The 21,233-nt window shown below is 45.0% G+C and overlaps 1 protein-coding gene across 4 annotated transcripts in view; it reads left to right on the plus strand.

The window, feature by feature from the left end:
* KPNA7 (karyopherin subunit alpha 7) overlaps positions 1 to 17,986 on the plus strand; it is a 36,050-nt gene extending 18,064 nt beyond the window's left edge. For all 4 annotated transcript variants that reach the window (XM_030211021.1, XM_030211023.1, XM_030211024.1 and 1 more), the window contains 6 exons: positions 1,175 to 1,257; positions 8,822 to 9,085; positions 9,769 to 10,002; positions 12,642 to 12,824; positions 15,921 to 16,070; positions 17,599 to 17,986. In XM_030211021.1, the coding sequence (XP_030066881.1) occupies positions 1,175 to 1,257; positions 8,822 to 9,085; positions 9,769 to 10,002; positions 12,642 to 12,824; positions 15,921 to 16,070; positions 17,599 to 17,679 (995 nt within the window). In that variant the 3' untranslated portion in view covers positions 17,680 to 17,986. The remainder of the gene's footprint in view (positions 1 to 1,174; positions 1,258 to 8,821; positions 9,086 to 9,768; positions 10,003 to 12,641; positions 12,825 to 15,920; positions 16,071 to 17,598) is intronic.
* Positions 17,987 to 21,233: the final 3,247 nt, after the last annotated feature.

The raw sequence follows: 21,233 nt of genomic DNA on the forward strand, positions 1-21,233 counted from the left end.
TAAATCAGGGTAGTGGACAGTTTTAGCTCCTTATGGCTATGTAATTCCATGATTATGCCAGGCTTCTGAATTAGAGAATGACACAGGGACAGGGACCTGCAGTAACTATGGGGATGGGGCAGGGTACAAACTTTGTCCCTATGACATTTTCTACTTTGAAGCCTGTTAATGAACTGGACTGTTATGTTTGAGTGATGCAGACTGATGTTTTGGAAAAACAAGCAAACATGCTGGCCACAACTAGCAAAACTTGCATGGGGGATGTTGTACATTCTGCTTACCAGCACATCGTCTAAGAAGACATCTTCTATTGAAGGAAGGATTGTGAAAGACAGGAGAGCTAGACAGCACTTCATAGTGTATTTCTCCCCTCTAGGGCATACAGAACGGATTGTGTATTTTGTACCCGTGGACATTTTAACAGGGTGGATTAGGATTCCTTGGGGGTAGTAGAAATCAGCTATTGTTGGTGCTGGAAGGGTAGAGGGTGCTGAGGGTTATTATAGCTGCTCACTGTTTTCTGTTTGTAATTTATACACAATGGCTGCACAACATATTCCTTTTTATACTTCAAATAAAACGATTTAAATATAAAATCATAATTGTTCAAGGCTTCTGCAGATGAGGACTGAGCCCATGGGGACGGAGATAAGGCCGATGGGGCGGGGGTGGAGATGGAACCCAGGGGGACAAACTTTGTCCCCGTGTCATTTCTCTATTCTGAATACACAACATGTAAATTGTGAATAGAACCATCTTCAGATTACCCATTGGTGTAAGATGGTCCTGTTGCAAATGTTATACACTGTATTTACAAACTTGGGTGTATTCATAGAATTCTATAGTAATGAGGATTAAAGACCTCTTCAAATGGGGAAGTTTTTTAGGTACTTTTTTTTAGAAGCTAGTTTCCTTGCAAGCACTGTTCTGATAATTTTAAAGGCTGTTTTTCCATTCTTCTTTCTTCATGGGATAAGGTTTATTGTATCGGTACACAACTCCAATGTAATTAATTGAGTTGTGCGCATGTAATTGTGGCCTAGTGGTTAGGGTGGTGGACTCTGGTCCTGAGGAACTGGGGAACTGAGTTCGATTGTGAATGTCTTGTTGGAATATATGTAATTGAAAAGCTACACAGTAATTCACAAAATGACTTTAACTCCTCTCTTTATAGGCGATGGTCCTATGTACAGAGATGCGCTGATCGACTGCAATGTGATCCCTCCGCTTCTGTCCCTAGTGACACCAGAGACACCTGTAAGTATTTCTTGCCTGTTAGATATGTTTGTCACTTTCCATTGCACACCACTCTGTTCTGGATTGGCTGGTCCATGGCAGTTGTATGTATGTAGCAAAATTGTCCTTCCACTATTTTAGCTCCCCACTATCACTTTGATATGTTGGGCACCTAACACACCATCCCTCCTATGACACAAGTGAAGGAGCTTGCTCAGTATAGGGGAGGGGGGGAGGGAGTACTCGGCACCCCCCCCCCCCCCCCCCCTACACACACAGCTGGTTCTTGTGCCTCCTCATTGTCCTCGGTGTTAGTGGTCAGGATGCTGACTGTTCTTTTGAGCAATCCACTTGTGATGGTCGTGTTCAGATGTAGTTTAACTCTTTTTTTTTTTTTTTTTTTTTTTTTTTTTGTTTTGTTTTGTTTGAATATTTTATTGAGCATCATTACAATACAACAATGTAAACTTCTTCATTTTTCTCCCACATTTCCCCCCCTCCTCCCCCTCCCAGCTCTATGTCAACTGTCCTTATTGGGTTAATCGCTTAAATCGAGACCACAGTTCAGAAGATGGGCTGTACCTTCCCATTCTTTTGTCCGTTAGTTGCTCCAATTCCCCGACTAGGGAAAGTTTCAGAGTCCAGTCCAGCTCTGAGGGAGCCACCTGTTTCTTCCAGTGCATTGCAATGACACTCTTAGCCGCTGTTAAACAAATCCTCTTAAGGCGCCTCTGCCATTTAGTTCCTCTTCTGTTACCGAGACCCAAAAGACACCAATGCGGCGTACATTGAAACGGCTTATTCGTACTTTCAGAAATTTTTGTCGTTACTGTCTTCCAGAATGTTTGTAAAGTCCGGCACGACCACCAAATATGCAAAAAAGTCCCCTCCTCATCTCCACACCTCCAACACAGTGAGGATGCCGAGGAGAACATAGCATGTAGTCGATGCGGGGTGTAATACCACCGCGACAATATCTTAAAAGCATTTTCTTTTAACAACACACAATTCGAGGCTTTTTTGACTTCTATTACTATAGCCTTCCACTCATTTACTGTAAATTCCCGTTGCAGATCCTGTTCCCATTTTATCATATAAGCACATTTCTCAAAAGATCTACCTCTGATCAATTTGTACAACATAGATATAACTCTTCTCATTTTCCCCAATGATCCCCACAAATTTTCAAGTTCCTCGTATTCTCCCGGGTCCCTTTTCAACCACCCTTGTTGGCTCATATAATGCTTGACTTGTATATAAAAATAAGTATCTCCCGCACCTCCCCCACACTGTTCCCGGATCTCCTCTAAGGGTCTTAACTCCCCATCATCCAGAAGATCCCTAAAACAAATCAACCCCTCCTCTTCCCACCACCCTGCAACCTGGTGGCCCATTCCCACTTGAAAAGCCGGTTCCCAACCTATACCTGCCATTGTGGAAGTTTTCCTCTTTATCCAGAACCTGGTTCTGAAAGAAGCCCACAAGGTCAACAGATGGTTCACAAATGGATTCGTTGTCATTTGGCCATATACCCTCGGTTCTAGTGAAGCCCATATAACCGACTTCAACTTATAACCCTGCATCATCTCTTGGTCTAAACTAGCCACCACCGATGGAGGCTCCTGACTCCATGCCACCACAAACTTTACCTGTGCAGCCCAAAAGTACCATTCCAAATTGGGCACCCCCCTCCCTCCCAGGTCCACCGACTTCCACATCAATTTCCTATGTATTCTCGGAGCTTTACCCCCCCATATAAATTTCATAATCTCCCACTGAAGCTTATTTATTTCCTTTTTAGGTACCTGCACAGGCAAAGTCTGAAACAGGAACAAAATCCTGGGTAAGATATTCATTCGTACTGTTGCTATTCTCCCCCACCAGGATAGCCACTTACCCTGCCAGCCCGCCATGTCCCTATGTATTTGTTGAAACAACGGGCCATAATTTAGTGAGTATAGCTGATTCAACTCCGAGGGTATCTGAACCCCTAAATATTTGATATTGCCCTTCTTTAGTCGAAATGAGAACCCCTGTAGCATTTCTTCCAGTCGACCCTGTGGGATAGTCACCCCCAGAACTTCAGACTTGTCATAGTTTATCTTAAACCCTGAAATTCTACCAAATTGATTAAGCTCTTTCACCAAGTTTGGTAAAGTCGTCAGGGGACTCGTGACAAAAAACAGAATATCGTCAGCAAATAATGCCAGCTTGTGTTCCCTGCCCGCTACCACCATCCCTTTTATGTCGCCCATCTCCCTTATCCTCTGCGCCAGCGGTTCAATCGATATCGCAAACAACAAGGGAGATAGTGGGCATCCTTGCCTCGTACCTCTCCCTATCTTAAATGCATTAGAATACCCCCCATTTACCTTGATCCTTGCCGAGGGTCCTTCATATAACCTTTGCAACCATCCTATCAACCCCTCTCCCACACCAAGATGCCTCAAAACCTCCCATAAATAGGGCCACTCCACCCTGTCAAAAGCTTTTTCAGCATCTGTGCTTAGCAAGGCCATATGTCGACCCTCCTGTTGAGCCTCCCAAATCATATGCAGTGTACGGCGTATATTATCGGCTACTTGTCTCCCCGCTACAAACCCTGATTGATCTGGGTGGATTAATTTGGGCAATATCCCCCCTAATCTGTTCGCAAGGACCTTAGAGAGAATCTTAACATCCAAATTAATTAAGGAAATTGGTCTATAAGACCCACACGCAGAGGGGTCTTTGCCTGGTTTCAGTATGAGTGATATACCAGCTTCATGCATACTAGAAGGGAGGGAGCTGCCCTGGAAACAAGCATTTCCCACCCTTACCAACAACGGCCCTACCTCCCCAGCAAAGATTTTATAAAACTTTGCAGAGTAGCCATCCACCCCTGGGGCCTTCCCTCCTTTAAGTCCTTTTATGACCTGCCTAATTTCCTCCAAATGAAAGGGGGCCTCTAGCTGTTCACAATCCTCACGAGATAACTTGGGCAACTTAAGAGAGCACAATTCCTTTCTAATTTCACCTTCCTCCACTTATATAGTGTACTATAAAATTTCAAAAATTGATCCCTAATATCTCTGTCCTTGTAAAGGATCTGATCCCCCTGCCCTTTAATTTTGGTAATCAGCGAGTCCCGTTGACGGTGTCTCAAACAGTTAGCCAGCATCCTCCCTGACTTATTACCAAACTCAAAAAACTTATGCTGGAGACGTTTCCTCAGGAACTCCACCCGCTCAACCTGTATTTGATCCAAGGCCACCCTCCATTTACGTACCTCGCGCAACTCCTCTCCCAACCCCCCTTCCTGATGTTTACGCTCCCAGTAGGCCAACCTCTCCCTGGCTTCCAGTTCTTTTGCCTCCCGTTCCCGTTTTTTCCTGGCACCCCACTTAATTAGGTGACCCCGTACCACCGCCTTTAAAGCATCCCAGAGTGTGCCCTCCGATACCTCCCCTATGTCATTCATACTACAGTAATCTTGAATTACCTTGCGTATATCCTCACATATCTGTTTATCGCCCAAGATGCCCTCATTAAGCCTCCAAAATCTCTGTTTATCCTCTTCTCCCAACCCCTTCAAGTCAAGTTCTACCGGGGCATGATCAGAGACTGAGATAGACCCCACATCTGCATCCACAACGTGTTCCCATAAAACCCGGCTACACCAAATCATATCAATACGTGTATATGAGTTCTGCGAGTGAGAAAAGAATGTATATGCCTTCTGGGTCGGATGTTTAAGTCTCCAGACCTCCAGGAGATCCAATCTCGAGGCCAGTGCCCTCAAACTCGGAGTATAAGGCTTGTGTACTGTAATGTGTCCCTTAGAATGATCCATAGATGTATTCCACAAATTAAAATCTCCTCCCATAATCATCCCACCTCTTTGAAATTGAAAAAGTTCCTCCCTTATATGCTCAAAAAACTCTCCCTGACCAGAATTAGGTGCATGGACATTCACAATTGTCACAGATTTCCCATATAAGAGCCCTCTGACCGCTAAACAGCGCCCCAATTCATCTCTATAAATGTCATCAGTTACAAATGGAGTCCCTTTCCGAATATAAATGGCCAAACCGCCCACCTTTCCCCCTCTTTTGTCAGTGTGCAATACATTCACTGTAGGCCCTCTGCTGTAATAAATGTGCCTCTCGGCGTCTAATGTGTGTCTCCTGCAGCAAGACTATATCCCATCTACCCCTCTGTAACTCCCGATATACCATATTTCTCTTCCTCTGCGAATTTAACCCATTCACATTCCAAGTTCCCACCCTCAACCCTTTCCCTCCCTGTACCCCCCCTCCCGCCCCCCTGTTGCTGAGCGGTACCATTTGCCGCCAGCCTAATACTGTAAGGAAATAACCCCTCGCCAGAGCTGACTCCCCCCTCTCCCCCTCTGTTTTTCCTCCCTCCCCCCAAACTCGTATTCCCTCTCCCTCCGCTCCACCTTCTCCAAACTCATTACATTATAACAGTGTAGAAAACATCCATTCTCTGAACTCATAACAGAAGATAACTATTGCAAACCCTGTCCGGTAACCCTCCCGGGCTACTCAACCACCTATAACTGTGGTGAACTGAAACCAGTAGTGTCTCATACTTTCCATCAGGGTACTCTGTCCATTTCCGGCCTATGTGAGCCCGGTCCTTTGCGAGAGCCCGCCTTTTGCCACGACGATCCTCTCTTCTCGGTTGCTGCCTTCCCTGGTTTCCCTGTATCTCCATCAGATGGCAAATTGTTACAGCCAAGCTCCTTCAGCACTTTCCATGCTTCAACCAGCGAGGTCACCCTCCTCGTGTGGCCCTCTACTGTAAGCTGCAATCCAAACGGGAAGACCCATCTGTACCTGTAATTGGCCTGCTGTAGAAACTTGGTCAGATCTCGAAACTCTCGTCTTCGTTGCAGCGTGCCCAGGGCTAGGTCTTGAAATACTAGCACTGTTTGATTGTTCCAGGGAATTTCACCCATCAATCGTGCCTTACGCCAGACCAGATCTTTAGTCTTATAATCCTTAAAGCATGCCACTATATCCCTGGGCTGTTTATCTCTTCGGGGTCCCAGGCTTCTGTGTACCCTATCAAATTGTATCTCAGTCCCATCTCCAAGCATGTGTTCATCTCCTTCAGATGCCAGGATAAAGGCACAAATTGCTTTCACCACCTTAGTGCAGTCCATATTTTGATCCGTTTCTAGGACCCCTTTGAATCTTAAATTATTTCTTCTGGATCTATTTTCTAAGTCCTCAAGATCCAACTGCATTTTATCTTTCTCTGCAGGCAGGGAGCCAATCTCTGTTTTCAATTCCAAGATGTCTCCCTCCACGTGCTCCAGTGCTTCCTCAGCTTGTTCCACCCTGGTGCCAATTTCCCTCACCTCTTTCTGAATGTCCACCACTGCATCCTTGATTGTTTTCCTCACTGCCGCCATTTCAGCTTTGAGCGCTTTAAACCAGCGCGTTACCTCCTGCTTCGTGAGTTCAGTATCGCTCTCCTGCTGTTCCATCAGCCCCTCCGTATCCGTGCCCGAGTCCGCCATTTTGTCTCGCGCCTTGCGCGGGGTGCGGCTCGATGTTGCCGCTCCGTCCCGCTGATCAGCGCTGTATTTAAATTTCTCCAGGCGCTTTCGGGTCGCCATCGATCCCCGGACTCAGGCCGCCTAAATTCGCGATCGCGGTTTCGCTGGGGGAAAATCACTGTTTTCACTGCTGCCCCGACGGAGCTCAAACTTCAAGCAGCCATCTCTGACGGTGACGTCACTTCCTCTCTCCTGTAGTTTAACTCTTTATCCATAAAAACCTCTAGTCTCCAGTTCTGATTCCCACAGCTAAAGGAACAGACAACTTGTCCTCTTTTATCAGTAAGTCACATTAATGTCCTAGCACAATTTCTGGGAGGTTCTGATCTGGAAAGTTTCCCGTTCAGCCTTATTGATGTATCTAAAACACTGACCATGGAGCTGTGTAAAAGCTTTGTTTTCCATAAACTCTGGCTACATGAGGCACTGCTGGAACTGGAAGCTGTTCAGGATGTGGTTGGACTTGATTACGACTACGTTTCAGAGAAACTGCATGTGTTAAAGCTCCTATCTTTGTATATGCGTAAGACCTCTAAAGGTCCAATACAGTGGGTGACTCTGCCTTTGTGGGTCAACTCCTGCCAGGAGCCAAGATCTCCCGCTGAACAGCCTCACGTTCCAGAAGGAGGTGCTGTCATAAAATGTCTCTGCTGATCGAGGTTTTATGAAGGTGTCTCTTGCTGGTGGAAGGCTACTCCTGGTGCCCCTGGCCATACATCTGAATGTGCCAGGGGTGGAGATATAGGTAGGCTAGGTGGAGTGGGGTGGAGCTATGGACAGGCCTTAAATCTCCACTCAGGTTGGCCCCCTTGGCAGTCCTGCCCCAGGCTCGGCTATGTCTTGGCCCTGGAACTAGTCAGATATTCAATGCTAGAGCATACGAGGCTCCCAGCATTGAATATCTAAGTATCCCGATTGACCTAGAAGTAATTGGGAGTTGGCCAAAACTCAGACCATGCCCAGTTGACTCGCTGCATTCTGTTGTCCTAACTTTAGACAGTTACTTAGCCAGTGCCAGAGCTGGTGGTGGGAGGCGGGGATAGTGCTGGGCAGACTTATACGGTCTGTGCCCTGAAAAGGACAGGTACAAATCAAGGTAAGGTATACACAAAAAGTAGCACATGTGAGTTTATCTTGTTGGGTAGACTGGATGGACCGTGCAGGTCTTTTTCTGCCGTCATCTACTATGTTAACAGACTGAATTGTTAAGTGGGTAAGTTCCACTCAACTCTGCCTCCGAACCACCCATAAACTAGCTGGTTTCAGCATAGGCAGTCGGGATAAGTGCCACTGGATAACCCCAGGTAGCCCTGCACAAAGCAACTTAAATACTAGGGCAGAGGTAGGCAATTCTGTTCCTCAACCAGCTTTTCCGGCTCTCCGCAATGAATATTCATGAGGAGCTTGCATGCACTGCCTCCTTGATATGCAAATCTCATGCATATTCATTGTGGAGAGCCTGCAAACATGACCGGCCTGGGGCTCAGAAATGCCTACCCCTGTCCTACAGGATGATGGTTTAAAGAAACCTGTAGTCATGAATGTGACTTAAGATATTTTTACCAATGAGGATTTGTTTTCCATAGAAAGGCATTAATTAACTAGTATGTTCTATGCTGCTGTTTTGATCTCAATTAAGCTCATACTAGGGTAGGTATAACTGATTCTACAAGATCCGCTTAGGGAATTTTTCTGCCTGGTAAGGTTCATTCATGAAACAAAGGATGTAATGACAATTTGATTCTCATGTTTAGTGGTGTTCCTAGGGAGGTTGGCACCTGGGGCGGATTGCCGATGTGCCCTGTCCCGCGGGTGCACGCCGCTTGTGGGGGTAACCTGTTCCGGGGCAGAGAAGAAGCATGGAACAACGGAGGACAGGCGCGCGCGGCGCCCCCCCCCCTAGGAACGCCACTGCTCATGTTAAACATTTTTGTTAAAACTTAAAACAGTATGTTAAAAGCTCCTTTTACCTAGCAGAGTGATCCCAAGTGGTGCTTCTATGGACTTCGTTCTTAGATCGGATATCTGCGCAACATCACTTGGACGTTGTCCAACCTTTGCCGAAACAAGAACCCTTATCCTCCAATGGAAGCAGTGCAGCAGATCCTGCCGGTGCTGCTGAAGCTCATCCACCATGAAGACAAGGATATCCTCTCAGACACCTGCTGGGCAATGTCGTACCTGACCGACGGCTCTAATGACCGGATAGAGGTGGTGGTGAAAACTGGTGTGGTTGAGAGACTTGTCCAGCTCATGAATAGTCCTGAACTGACTGTCCTGGTGAGTTTTAATCTGAATGTTTTCAAAAAGTTGTTCTTTCCACTTGAACATATATTTAAGTCTCTCAGATTTGATTTATCCCTGCTATCAGTGGTCCCAGTAATCACGAAGATCTTAAAATAGCTTTCTAAACTAAGCACTTCTGCTGAGAACTAGTGCTAAGCTCCTAAATCTCCTTCCCTGTCCTACATCAACCCTTGCTGCCACCTAGTTAAATGCTCTTCAGTTTACCTTTTTGAGTTTTATGGAATTCGGTTCACAAATACATTGTCTTGAATCCTCTCTTCAGAAATTCAAGGTTGCCTTAAAACATAATTTAAAAATTACTCCCAGGTATTCAGATGACAGCTGTCCCTCTTTTACTATCCTTTAAGGAAGATTGATTGCTTTGACACTAGGTGTGGCATATCAAGTCTGAATAAAGAATACATTTAGGTACTCGAGCCTAGAAACTTTCAATTTGGGAGCATAATTGTCGGGAGCAAAAATGCTTTGAATAGCAGGCCCAGCATTCTGAAAATGTCCCAAAGCACGGGGCTTATTGCTCAGTTGGCTGGATTGACATTCTCCAAGTGATTGATTTTTTTTTTTTTTTTAAGAGCTGAAAAGACGGTGCTATACAGTGGGTCAAATCCTAACATTACTGATGCTTTTCGGGCACATGGTTTTTCTTTAAAATCTAGACCCCATCTCTACGCACTGTTGGGAACATTGTAACTGGGACAGATCAGCAAACACAGGTCGCTATTGATGCCGAGGTACTGTCGGTCTTGCCACAGTTGCTGTGCCACCCAAAGCACAGTATCCAGAAGGAGGCAGCGTGGACCCTCAGCAATATAGCAGCAGGGACATCGCAACAGATCCAGCAGATAATCACCTGTGGGCTATTGCCCCCTCTAGTGGAGGTGCTGAAGAAGGTAAGTTGTGAAAGCAGTGATCTTCAGTGTGCAATGCCTTGAGGTGGTTTTTGTTTTTAAATGCTTTTTGTTGTAATCTCACTAGTAAGCTAACATGGCTGAAAAGCAGCATACATTTGAGACTCTCCTCCAGCCCATTACAATAACTTCTGCTAAATGGATCATGACGGCTCACATGACCTTATACGCTCATTTGTTCCACAAAGTAAGGATCGTTCTGCATGGAACTTGACAAGGTTGAATTAAGGACACTTGAAACAAGTTTTGTTTTTTGTTTTTTATTGGGATTTATTAACCACCATTTATGAAGATTCACCCAAGCTGGTGTACAGTAGATACAATTTTGTTAGCATAACAGTAAAATGTACACACATAAATACAATGAAAGAGGAAAACTTGAACAGCAAATGACTACCATGAAACAGGATCAAAATATACACACATACATTTAACAGCACTGAAATGCAACCTTATCAAGTTCTATCCTGATATAATACAATGTTTGCATAATACAAAAAGATATCTAACAAGCGCACAATTGGAACGTTCAAATAACATTGCAATGATACTAATGCTTTTCTGCAATACAGCTTACGGTATAGCTGCATGGTACAGTTAATGGTCTGTTAGTGTGTGTAGCAAGCTAGTCCAGGTGTATAGGTGGTCACACTATATATTAAAGGCTTAGGAGAAGAGCCAGGCTTGTACCTGTTTCCTGAATCTCCCAAGTTTTATACATATAGCCCCTCGGTGTAAAATCCAGAGCATAGGGGCTGCTCCTGAGAAGGCTTGCTGGTGGGTATCGCCAGGGAGGTAAGCATGGCAGGAGGGCGCCATCCTCTGGGGGGGGGGGCACCCCGCTGCACCATGCTTACCTCGCCCTCTTCTCCCCAGATCCTTGTCCTTTTTTTTTTTGGTTTGTTTAAATTTACCTCTCCGGCGCGTGGCAGCGTAGCGTTAGTGAGGAGGCGGCACTCCCCCGCCCCGATGTGTCAGTCTCTTCCCTTCGCTCAGTGTCCCGCCTTCTTCTGACGTCATTTCTGATGTCAGAAGAAGGCGGAACCAAGCAAAGGGAAGAGACTGACACGTCGGGGCGGGGGAGCGCCGCCTCCTCACTAACGCTACGCTGCCACGCGCCGGAGAGGTAAATTTAAAACAAAAAAAAAAAGGATCTGGGGAGAAGAGGGCGGGTAGTGTAGCGATCGTTTTCGGGGGGGGGGGGGCGCCGGCGGGGCCAACTGCAGGGGGGCGCCGGAGACCCTAGGCACAGCCCTGGGTATCGCATTGTACAATTTCTTTTGATGAGGGGCAGATAGTGGTGATCCTCGAGAGGATCTTGGAGGGCTAACTTATTAGGCTGCCACTACATACTAATCCCTGGGAAGCTTAGTATGAACTGACAGTTTGCCCACTGTTCTTTTCACAATATTGCTACCCATGTAGAGATTTATTTTTAAATAAATCTATAGTTCATGCAATATAGCAATGTTGATTTTATCTGCAGCCACCTAACAATATTGGATTAGATTTTCTAGAAGTATGTTTTGCAGTGGAATTGGTGTAAACTGGCGTGCCCGCTTGTGGCAAAACGGAGGGTTTTCAAGCCTGGGAATTCTATTATGTTCATGCATATTTCTCTAATTTGGCCAGCAGATGGTGTTTTCTGTTTTAAAGCTGTTGCAGAAAAGACTGTGTGTTTAGTTTTAGCCTTGTGTAAAGGTAACCTGTAGTGCCATTGGCCAGATACTGTCAAAGGGTGCTCTGGGCTTTGATTGGCCCTGGAGTTCAAAATCCAGCCAGGAGGAACTGAATTTCCCTATTCTCTGCTAGGGAGTGCAGAGGGTAAACATCTCTGCCCTGAGACCCTGTTCAAGACTGAGCAGTTATTTTCCTGAAACCTCCCCAGGTGGTAACAAAGTGTTTTGGATGGTTTTAATATTGATCTTTATTCAGTTACCGTTATTGCTCTCCATCTGTTTTATATCATTCACTGTTCTATTCTTCTGATAATAAACCCATTAGTTTATTAGCTTGTCTTAGACTAAGAATCCGGGTGGTATGTTTTCTTTTTTTTTGGGGGGTGGGGGGTGGGTGGGTCTGTGGGTGTGTTCTAGGAATTGTGGCCCTGGGTGTGTTCTAGGAATTGTGGCCCAAGTTGTCTTAGAAACCACCAGGGAACTTGCAGGTGGGAGACTTTGCCCAGAGACGGGTGGAAGGGTATGCCAGTGTGGAGCATGTGCTGGGGGACAGACCCTCCAGGTGACCGTAGGTTTAACCCCAGGTGGGTGCTAGGCACTCTGTGACACCACTGCTGGCCTAGAGCTTCCATGCTTTTCAGTTACTACACACAGGTGTAGTACTGTGACCTAATAACTCCCCCCCCCCCCCCCCCCCAATCCTTCCCCCAAAGGAAGTTATGTTAAGTAGTTAATGGCCGAAGCATGATCTGAGCTGGCTTGCTTGAATTTGTGTTCAACTAGGCCAGTAATCTCCAATCATTGCCCTGAATGGCATTTCTCTGAGCCCTGTTTAGCTTAACTTTCTGCTTTTTGAAAAGGCTGGGGCCATAACTGGTGCAGTGTGTAGCAGTTTCTCACTTGTCTTGCTAAATCTTTCCCAAAACCTGTTTTCATGTCCAGGGAGATTTTAAAGCTCAGAAGGAAGCCGTGTGGGCAGTGACCAACTATACCAGTGGAGGAAGTATTAACCAGGTAGTGGAGCTGGTGCAGTGCGGCGTCCTTGAACCTCTACTCAACTTGTTGACTGTTAAAGACAGCAAAACAATCCTGGTCATTCTTGATGCCATCTCTAATATATTCCTGGTGAGTCAGCTCAAAATAGTATAGATGAGGACAAAGGGAATAACTTGAAATGGTTATGTAATATGGCCAAACCACTTTGCAAAAGCAATGGGAATGGTGCATGCTGCCGCTTTGATGCGACTTGTACAAAAGTGACCTGAACTCTCACTCTTCATTGTTGAATCTTGCTATAATACAACTTGTGTACTGCTGGTGCTGCCAGGTTTTTCAGCAACGAATCGTTATGGGCCACCCCAGTTCAGATATGTATTGCAAGCAAAATTTGGTGGCTGCTGCTGGATGATCTGGTATAGGGCTTCCACCATGTTGCTAAGATTTTTGCATGATTGGTAATGTCAATGTAGACTCTTCAACATAGTAAATGTTGGCAGATAGACCTGTATGGCCCATCCAGTATGCCCAAAAAGGTCCTATCTGGCACTGCAGGTTTCACTTCATGATTTAAACACTGGCATCATAAACGGGCCAACTTTGCCACCTTGCTAACCTGATGTAGGCAGTGTTGGAACATACCACGATACTGTTGCTTTCAACCCTAAGGAAATCCATGAATCTTGTGGCTGCTGTTGGCCAAAAAAAAAAATATCCGAGATCCAAGATGGCTGCGCTCTGTTAAGACGCTGTGGGTCGTGCTTTTCCTGTTAAGAAATGCCGAAACGACGAGGGAGAACAGCGGTCAGAGCTTCCCCGCTACCCCCCTCTTTACCTGGTCCAATGGATCGATATCTCAGACCACAAAGAGCTGTTCATGAAGGCGGAATGCCGGCGACCGGGAGATTTCGGCTTCCCCTGGCTTTGAAACTACTCTGAGCCCCGCTGCACGCACTCCGCCTCCCCAGCCGATTGGTGTGAGCTCCTTCCTCTCTGAATCGACGGGGTCCCCCTTCGAAGGTGCTATGGGCCCAGAAGAACGTTGTGGAGAAGCTTCAATTACATCTGAGGAGGAACTGGAGGGCAGTTTGCCCATAGAACCGCCGCAGAATGAGGGGAGAGGAGCTGAGGGACAAAGTGCGACCCATCAGCAGCCTTCTGAAAGGTTTGTACTTCCCAAAGAGTTGGTAGCCAAACCAAAAGAAGTGACTTTAGATGCTTTATGGGATTTAGTGTCTAACCTGGGACAGACTTTCTTGAAGCAGATTAATGATGTTTTACCAAAAATAGACTTTAGAAACTGACTTACAAATAAAGAGGAAGAAGTTAAGGTTTTAAAAGAGAAAGTTGAAAAAATGGATCATAAGATTAAGAACTTTGAAATGTTACAACCTACAATGATAAAAAATTTGACAAACCTCGGGCAAAAGATGGAGATTTTCGATAATTATACTAAAAACCATAACCTGAGATTTGTTAATTTTCCCAAAATACCAAATGTTGCTCCTCTTGAAATGTTAAAACGTTATCTTCGGGAAGTTTTGAATATACCGGAACAGAATCTACCACCCTTTTTCCCAAGTATATTATATCCCAGGGAAGAACCTGAATCAAGTTGAAAATCCTATAGATGTGTCTCTTTTGCTTGAGACTTCTGACACTGAACTAGCAACAGCCGCCACTTTGGTGGCGACGGTTGCGCTATTGCCTGACAAAGATTGGATTTTCCGTTTGTCCGAAATAAGGATAAAACCTTTTTATAAGTTTCAAGTACTGCTATTTCCTGATGTCTCTAAGGAGAGAAGACGGAGGAAACAATTTTTGCTCCTTAGGCCAGAAATTCTGCACTTGGGGGGCACTTTTTTTTTTTTTTTTTTTTTTTTTTAAAGATACCCCTGCAAGTGCATAGTAAGGCTTAGGGAGGAGAAATATGTATTTGCAGAACCTGCACATGTATCGACACTTATAACTTCAGTAAAAAGGGAGAAGCATTAAAGAGAGGAACTACTCCACTTAACAGAGTTTGGAATCCTGTATTGTTTTCTTATATATATTTCTCCCTTTGATTTCCTAAAATCTTGGGATCTCAATTTATGGACTTGAGTGTCATTTATTTCTTGAGAATGTAATTTTATTTTCTCTTTTTCCTTTTTCCCAATGTATAAGTTTATTATATAGGCACTTTTCCACACAAGATGTTTCTTGTATATATTGTTTAAATGAATAAATAATAAAAAAATATATCAAAGTCTAGGTAACTTTCTCATTGGGGGATCCTTGTCTTCCTGTAGCCTGCTAGTTACCCAGGTCCCTTAGCACACTGGACATATCCTTCCTTTGAGGAGAGAACCTAGCCTCCCTTCCTGGGACACCTAATCACAGGTCTCCTGGCTGCTTCCCATAGCTTTCCTCACATGTCAGCATTCAACACTTGGTGTCTTTTTATTTTGGCCCCAGCCCCTTAAACAAAAAGGGACAGCACCTATGCTATCTGTATTGAATCTCTAAGCCTGGAAGGGGTTTTTTTTCCCTTCCCCCCCTAGGCTCTACCTGATGCCCAAAGTAAGGGAGCCTTGAGTGGTATTACAGCTGTGCCGTATTGCTCTTGAACCCAGTTTGGGAATCGCTGTCATACGCTGATATACAAGAATTGGGGGTTTGTTTAATCTTGTCTGTCTTCTGTTTCTGATTGCAAGAATTGTATGTCCAATGTCACACACTGCAGTGTCTGAACTGTCGGCAATGTATTACTCAAAGCGGTGGCCAACTAACTTTGTTGCCATGTAAGGGACCCAATCAAAGACTTCAGAACAAAACCTAAACTGACATGTTCTGACAAGTGCTTTTATCATCAAGGGTAAAACACAGTGCTGATGGCAAACTATGAAGCAGTACTAGCTAGGTGTGAGCTTTATACCATGTTTTTGGTGAATGTGAGCATTTGCCAAAACACATTGGCTTAATAAAACCTAAATCCCCTCTTTCCACCCCCCCCCCCTTGGTAGCTTGTGGAATGCAGTACTGCTTTTTGGTCTTTCCCTGAAGGTGGTGGTGGTGGTGGGGGGGGGGGGGGGGGGTTCATCAGTGCTTAAATCAGGTCAAAAGCTCATTTTACAAACCATTCAGCTGTTCAGAAATGCATCTTGTCTGTATGTCGAGCAATGCTTTCCTACAAATGGAACACGTAGGGTTATGCCAGACTGAAGACGATATTCCTGTCCACAGGCAGCGGATAAGTTAGGGGAGCTGGAGAAGTTGTGCCTGCTGGTGGAGGAACTTGGAGGCCTGGAGAAAATCGAGGCACTACAAACCCATGAGAATCATGTGGTTTATCGAGCTGCTTTGCTTCTTATAGAGAAGTATTTTTCTAGCGAGGTATGGACACATTACATTGGGGGGGGGGGGTGGGGGAGAGGAATCACCAAGGGTGAGGGTATGGTTGGTTTTTTTTTTTTTTGTTGTTGCTTTTACCTGAGGACATGCACTCATGTCAAATGGGGGAGGGGGAAAGTGATTCTGGGATAAAACTTGTGTACCCTCCATTTAAGAGCTAGCTCTGGATGCTCAAAGGAAAACTGTACAGTGATACCTCTGGTTTTCGTCGATAATCCGTCCGAAAACAATCGGCGAAATCTGAGGCAATTATTGCCATATGAATCAATGTAAATCCAATTAATTCGTTCTAGACACTCCAAAATACATACCAAAAACAGTTTTATAGAGAATAAATAGTGTTTAATACTAAAAACAATAAGAAATTAATATAAAATGAATATAAAAGACTAAAGAATAAATGAACATTTAACATGGCACTCGCCTCCAAACCCATGGACTTCCCCAAATCAACAATTGACTGCACCACATGTGTAGGGTCATCAGGGGAAGGCTCAAACCCTTCAAAATCTCTCTCATGAATGGTACACCAGTAAGGGCTTCACTTTACAATCACCACTAGCATTACCACACAACAAAAGTTAGCCTATCTTCATAGGCTTATGTCCTGGCAGTGCCTTTTCCTCCTGTGTAATGAACGTCCTCTTTGGCATTTTCTTCCAAAAAAGGCCAGTTTCATCACAGTTGAAGACTTGTTGGGGGGATCAATCCTTCAGCCTCTACGTAATCTTTGAATTCAGACACACATTTTTCAGCCCCAGATTTGTCCGAACTCGCACCTTCGCCATGCCTAGTAACACTGTGTATTAGCACTCGCAATCAATAAAAAAAAAAAAAAGCACAAAAACATTGGTAAGCAATGGCGTGGAGGAGTAGCCTAGTGGTTAGGGTGGTGGTCCTGAGTAACTGAGTTCGATTTCCACTTCAGGCACAGGCAGCTCCTTGTGACTCTGGGCAAGTCACTTAACCCTCCATTGCCCCATGTAAGCCGCATTGAGCCTGCCATGAGTGGGAAAGCGCGGGGTACAAATGTAACAAAAAAAATGTGTGGGTAGACGCACGGGGTGATGCTCACACAACAAGAAACAATGCCACACTGAGCAGGAGAATGTGTGGGTCGCCCTTTGTTTTTGCAAAATTAGCAGCGAGGTCATGTGGGCACGCTGACGAAATCTGAGACAAATTTTTTGCGGAACAAATCGACGAAAACCGAGGTATTACTGTGTATAGTTTTGGCACCTATGCTCTCCTGGTTATCTAAGCAAGTAGTAACTTTTCTCCCTGAAGATTGACACAGATGTGTGATGGCACATCAAGTCCTTTTTTTTTTTTTAAATAACTGGGGCACTCAGTATTGTAAATTGAATTGGAGGGCACTGGGAGATCTACAGGGCTAAGCAAATGCTGGCTGTTGAGTATTTCAGTGAGATTGGTGCAGTCGAACTTTTGTTGGGTTCTGAGAGCTGAAGGACCATTCCATGCTGATTTTAATCTTGGGTTCTCGTCACAGGAGACAGAAGACTTAGATCAAGAAGCTAAGGATGAATTCACTTTCAAGGATCCAGGCGAGCAGAAGGATTTTAGCTTCTGAATAGCGAGCAGATGTATGAAGACTGACTGACTGGCAGTGGATCACTTATTTTTTTAGCACCACTTGGGAAAGCTTGTAAATTTTGTATTCTGCAATGTGAACAAATAAAGGACTTAGCACAAATTCAGGTTTTGGACTGTGCTGCAAGGATGATCTTTAGCTGCAAGAAATATGAACACGATGACACCTTTTTCTTAGAGATGTTCATTGGCTGCCTTGTCTCTACAAGGGTTGAATTTAAAATGGTTTCTTTCATTTATAAGATCTTCTATGGTTCTAGACCAGTTGACCACATTACTCTACTCTGATCCACTATCCTGTAGATCAACCTACAGTCATTTTTTAAATCTAGCTCTTCCTTCAGTGAACAAAATTCAATATAAATGGGATTTTTTGATGGTTCCTTTAGGTATTCTCGTGTCAGGTTAAATGGTGGGATCACGTTTCACCTCTTTCTATTCAACTGGGGGTCCTTTTACTAAGGCACGTAAAACGTGGCAGTGTGGACGCATCTCTTCGGCATGCACTGGACCACTTTTACCATGGCTGAGAAAAAGGCCTGAGCCCTTACTGCTAGGTCAATGGCTGGCGGCAAGGACCTGCGCAGTAACCTGGCCGTGCTGCCGATTACCGCCGGGAACGCCCCTGCAGTGGGAAAAAAAGAAAAAATATTTTCTGCGCCAAACTCGGAATTGCCGCCAGGCGCATGAGCTACCCCGGCAGTAGTCCCGACTTGGTGCGTTAGCCCTCCCGTGGCTTTGTAAAAGGGCCCCTAGCACTGGTTACCAGTTCGTTCTAGATGCTGGTGTAAAATCTTATGTGTTGCTCACAGGGCTTTGCATTTGGGTTCTCCTTCTTACCCTGCTTCTGTCACACTTTCCTATTCTCTAGCACGGTTCTTTGGATTCTTCCTTCACTCAAACGTGGCCACTATGAGGACACTCGGCATTCAGCCTATTTTTTTTTTTTTCTTGTCCACTCCCTCTGGAATAATTTGCCCCCTTACCTGTGAGCGGTGTTATCATTTTCTACATTTAAGGTCCTTCTTAAAGCACATTTAAAAATTTTTTTCAGTATTCAATTACCCTTGGTTGCAGATGGATCCGGCGTTTCTGTGACATAGTAATGTAGTAAATGACGGTAGATAACGACCTGTATGGTCCATCCCGTCTGCCCAACAAGCTAAACTAATTTACGTGGTATGTGATACTTTATACCTGACTTTGATTTGTCCTTGCCATTCTCAGGGCACAGGCCATTGACGTCTACCCAGCACCGTAGGAGCCAACTTTTCAAAATGATTGGGAGTGCTGAAAATTTTTTTAAACAGGTGACACACTCCCTCCCCCCCTCCTCTCCTCCTCACCCTTCCTCCGAGTTCCAGCCTGGCCCCCTCCCCTCCGAGTTCCAGGCCTCCCTCTCTCCTCCCCTCGGAGTTCTGTGCCTGCCCGCGCTCTTCTCCCAGTCCTCCGCCTGCCCTCGCCTTCCTGTGTACCGCCCAGAATTTAAGTCAGTCACGATCAGGGTGTAGACCGTAGAAGTCTGCCCAGCTCCCGTTTTGTTTCCCCACTCCAGCCCATCCCTTTCTATTCAGTCACAATCAGGGCATAGACCATAGAAGTCTGCCCAGTTCCCATTTTGTTTCCCAAAGGGGAGGGGCACAGGAGGTGATGTGATGGGGAGGGCACCAAGGCAAGTTGGCTTAGGGCACTGTTATCCCTTGAGCCAGCCCTTAGGATCAGCAGCGCCATGCAAGGGTGAATGTTTCCCTGCTCATTTTGATGGTTAGAGCAGTGACCCAAGAACAGAAAAGTCAGAGCTCACTGCACCTGGTGAGGCAAAGAGGAAGAAGTGACTTCCCCAGTACCAACTAAACATTCTGAGACCAGGAACTGCCTGAATGAGACTTGACTGAGTTAATGTTCAAGCACAGACCAGCTCTACTGCTGCAGCCTCCTTTATGCATTTCTTTCTTGTTGTACTGAGTTTTGCTTATATGATGAACCACTGGCTTTGCTACCCCAGTGCAATTCTCTAAAAATCCTTAATCATGTTGCTGTTTCTAGCAACTATTGCTGTAGAAATAAGCCTGAGACTCGCTGCAGTGCATCTCATTTTTCTAACAACCTTATCAAAGATACCACCTGTGCTGTAATTATACTTTGAACGGAGCAGGGTAGGGTTCTGAAAATTGTCTGATGGCAGATAGCCCTACCTTACTTATTTCCAACTGTGTGAGTTGAGCTCTGCTACACCACCTGGCTTTGAGAGGGGACAATGACTTTTTTTTTCCCCAGGGTACAGTGGAATGCTGAATTACAGAGCATGCTGCAGTAGCTGCCGATCTGTTAAATTATTTAAGGCACCTTTTATTTAATCCAAACCTCAGCTATACTGTGTAGAAAGCTGCTGTGTTTTTTTCCCCCTCTAAAGATGGCTTTGAAAGGCTATCTGTGTATCTCTACCTCCCTCCACTAACTTCAAGCAGTTAATTTGATTATGCTCAAATTTGTCATCGATAATGAAGTAACTTTTGACATCCCTCCTCCTTCCTATAAAGGAAGGGGTCAGCTCACCTAATTTTTTTTTTGTTACATTTGTACCCCACACTTTCCCACCCATGGCAGGCTCAATGTGGCTTACATATACAGGTACTTATTTGTACCTGGGACAATGGAGGGTTAAGTGACTTGCCCAGAGTCACAAGGAGCTGCCTGTGCCTGAAGTGGGAATCAAACTCAGTTCCCCAGGACCAGAGTCCATCACCCTAACCACTAGGCCACTCTTCCACTCTGACATCTGAAGAAGGTTGAAGACCATTGCTAGGTCAAGTATTTTTTAAGCCAGTAGTTGGAGACTGTGTTCACCAGCAAACTCGTTCTTGCCTGGTTTTCTATTTGAATAAACCTCTCTACTGTTTAACAATGTTAGGTATTAGGAAAGGAATGGAAAACAAAAATGAGGACGTTATAATGCCTTTGTATTGCTCCATGGTGTGACCACACCTCGAATATTGTGTTCAATTCTGGTCACCACATCTCAAAAAAGATATAGTGGAATTAGAAAAGGTGCAGAGAAGGGCGACAAAAATAAAGGGGATGGGACGAATTCCCTATGAGGAAAGGTCATGCGGCTAGGGCTCTTCAGCTTGGAGTAGAGACGGCTGGGAGGAGATATGATAGAGGTCTATAAGATAATGAGTGGAGTGGAAAGGGTAGACGTGAAGCGTCTGTTTACTCTTTCTAAAAATACTAGGACTAGGGTGTATTCGGTGAAGCTACAACGTAGTAAATTTAAAACGAATTGGATAAACTTTTTTCTTCACTCCATGTGTAATTAAACTCTGGCATTCGTTGCCATTGAATGTGACTAAAGGTGGCTAGCTTAGCGGGCTTTTAAAAAAGGTTTGGACGGCTTCCTAAAGGAAAAGTCCATAGACTATTATTAAAATAGGGGAAAATCCACTGCTTATTTCTGGGATAAGCAGCATAAAATGTTTTGTACAGTTTTGGATCTTGCCAGGTCTTTGTGACCTGGATTGGCCACTGTTGGAA

This window comes from Microcaecilia unicolor, chromosome 8 (assembly GCF_901765095.1).
Source record: "Microcaecilia unicolor chromosome 8, aMicUni1.1, whole genome shotgun sequence".
Classification (NCBI taxonomy): Eukaryota; Metazoa; Chordata; class Amphibia; order Gymnophiona; family Siphonopidae; genus Microcaecilia; species Microcaecilia unicolor.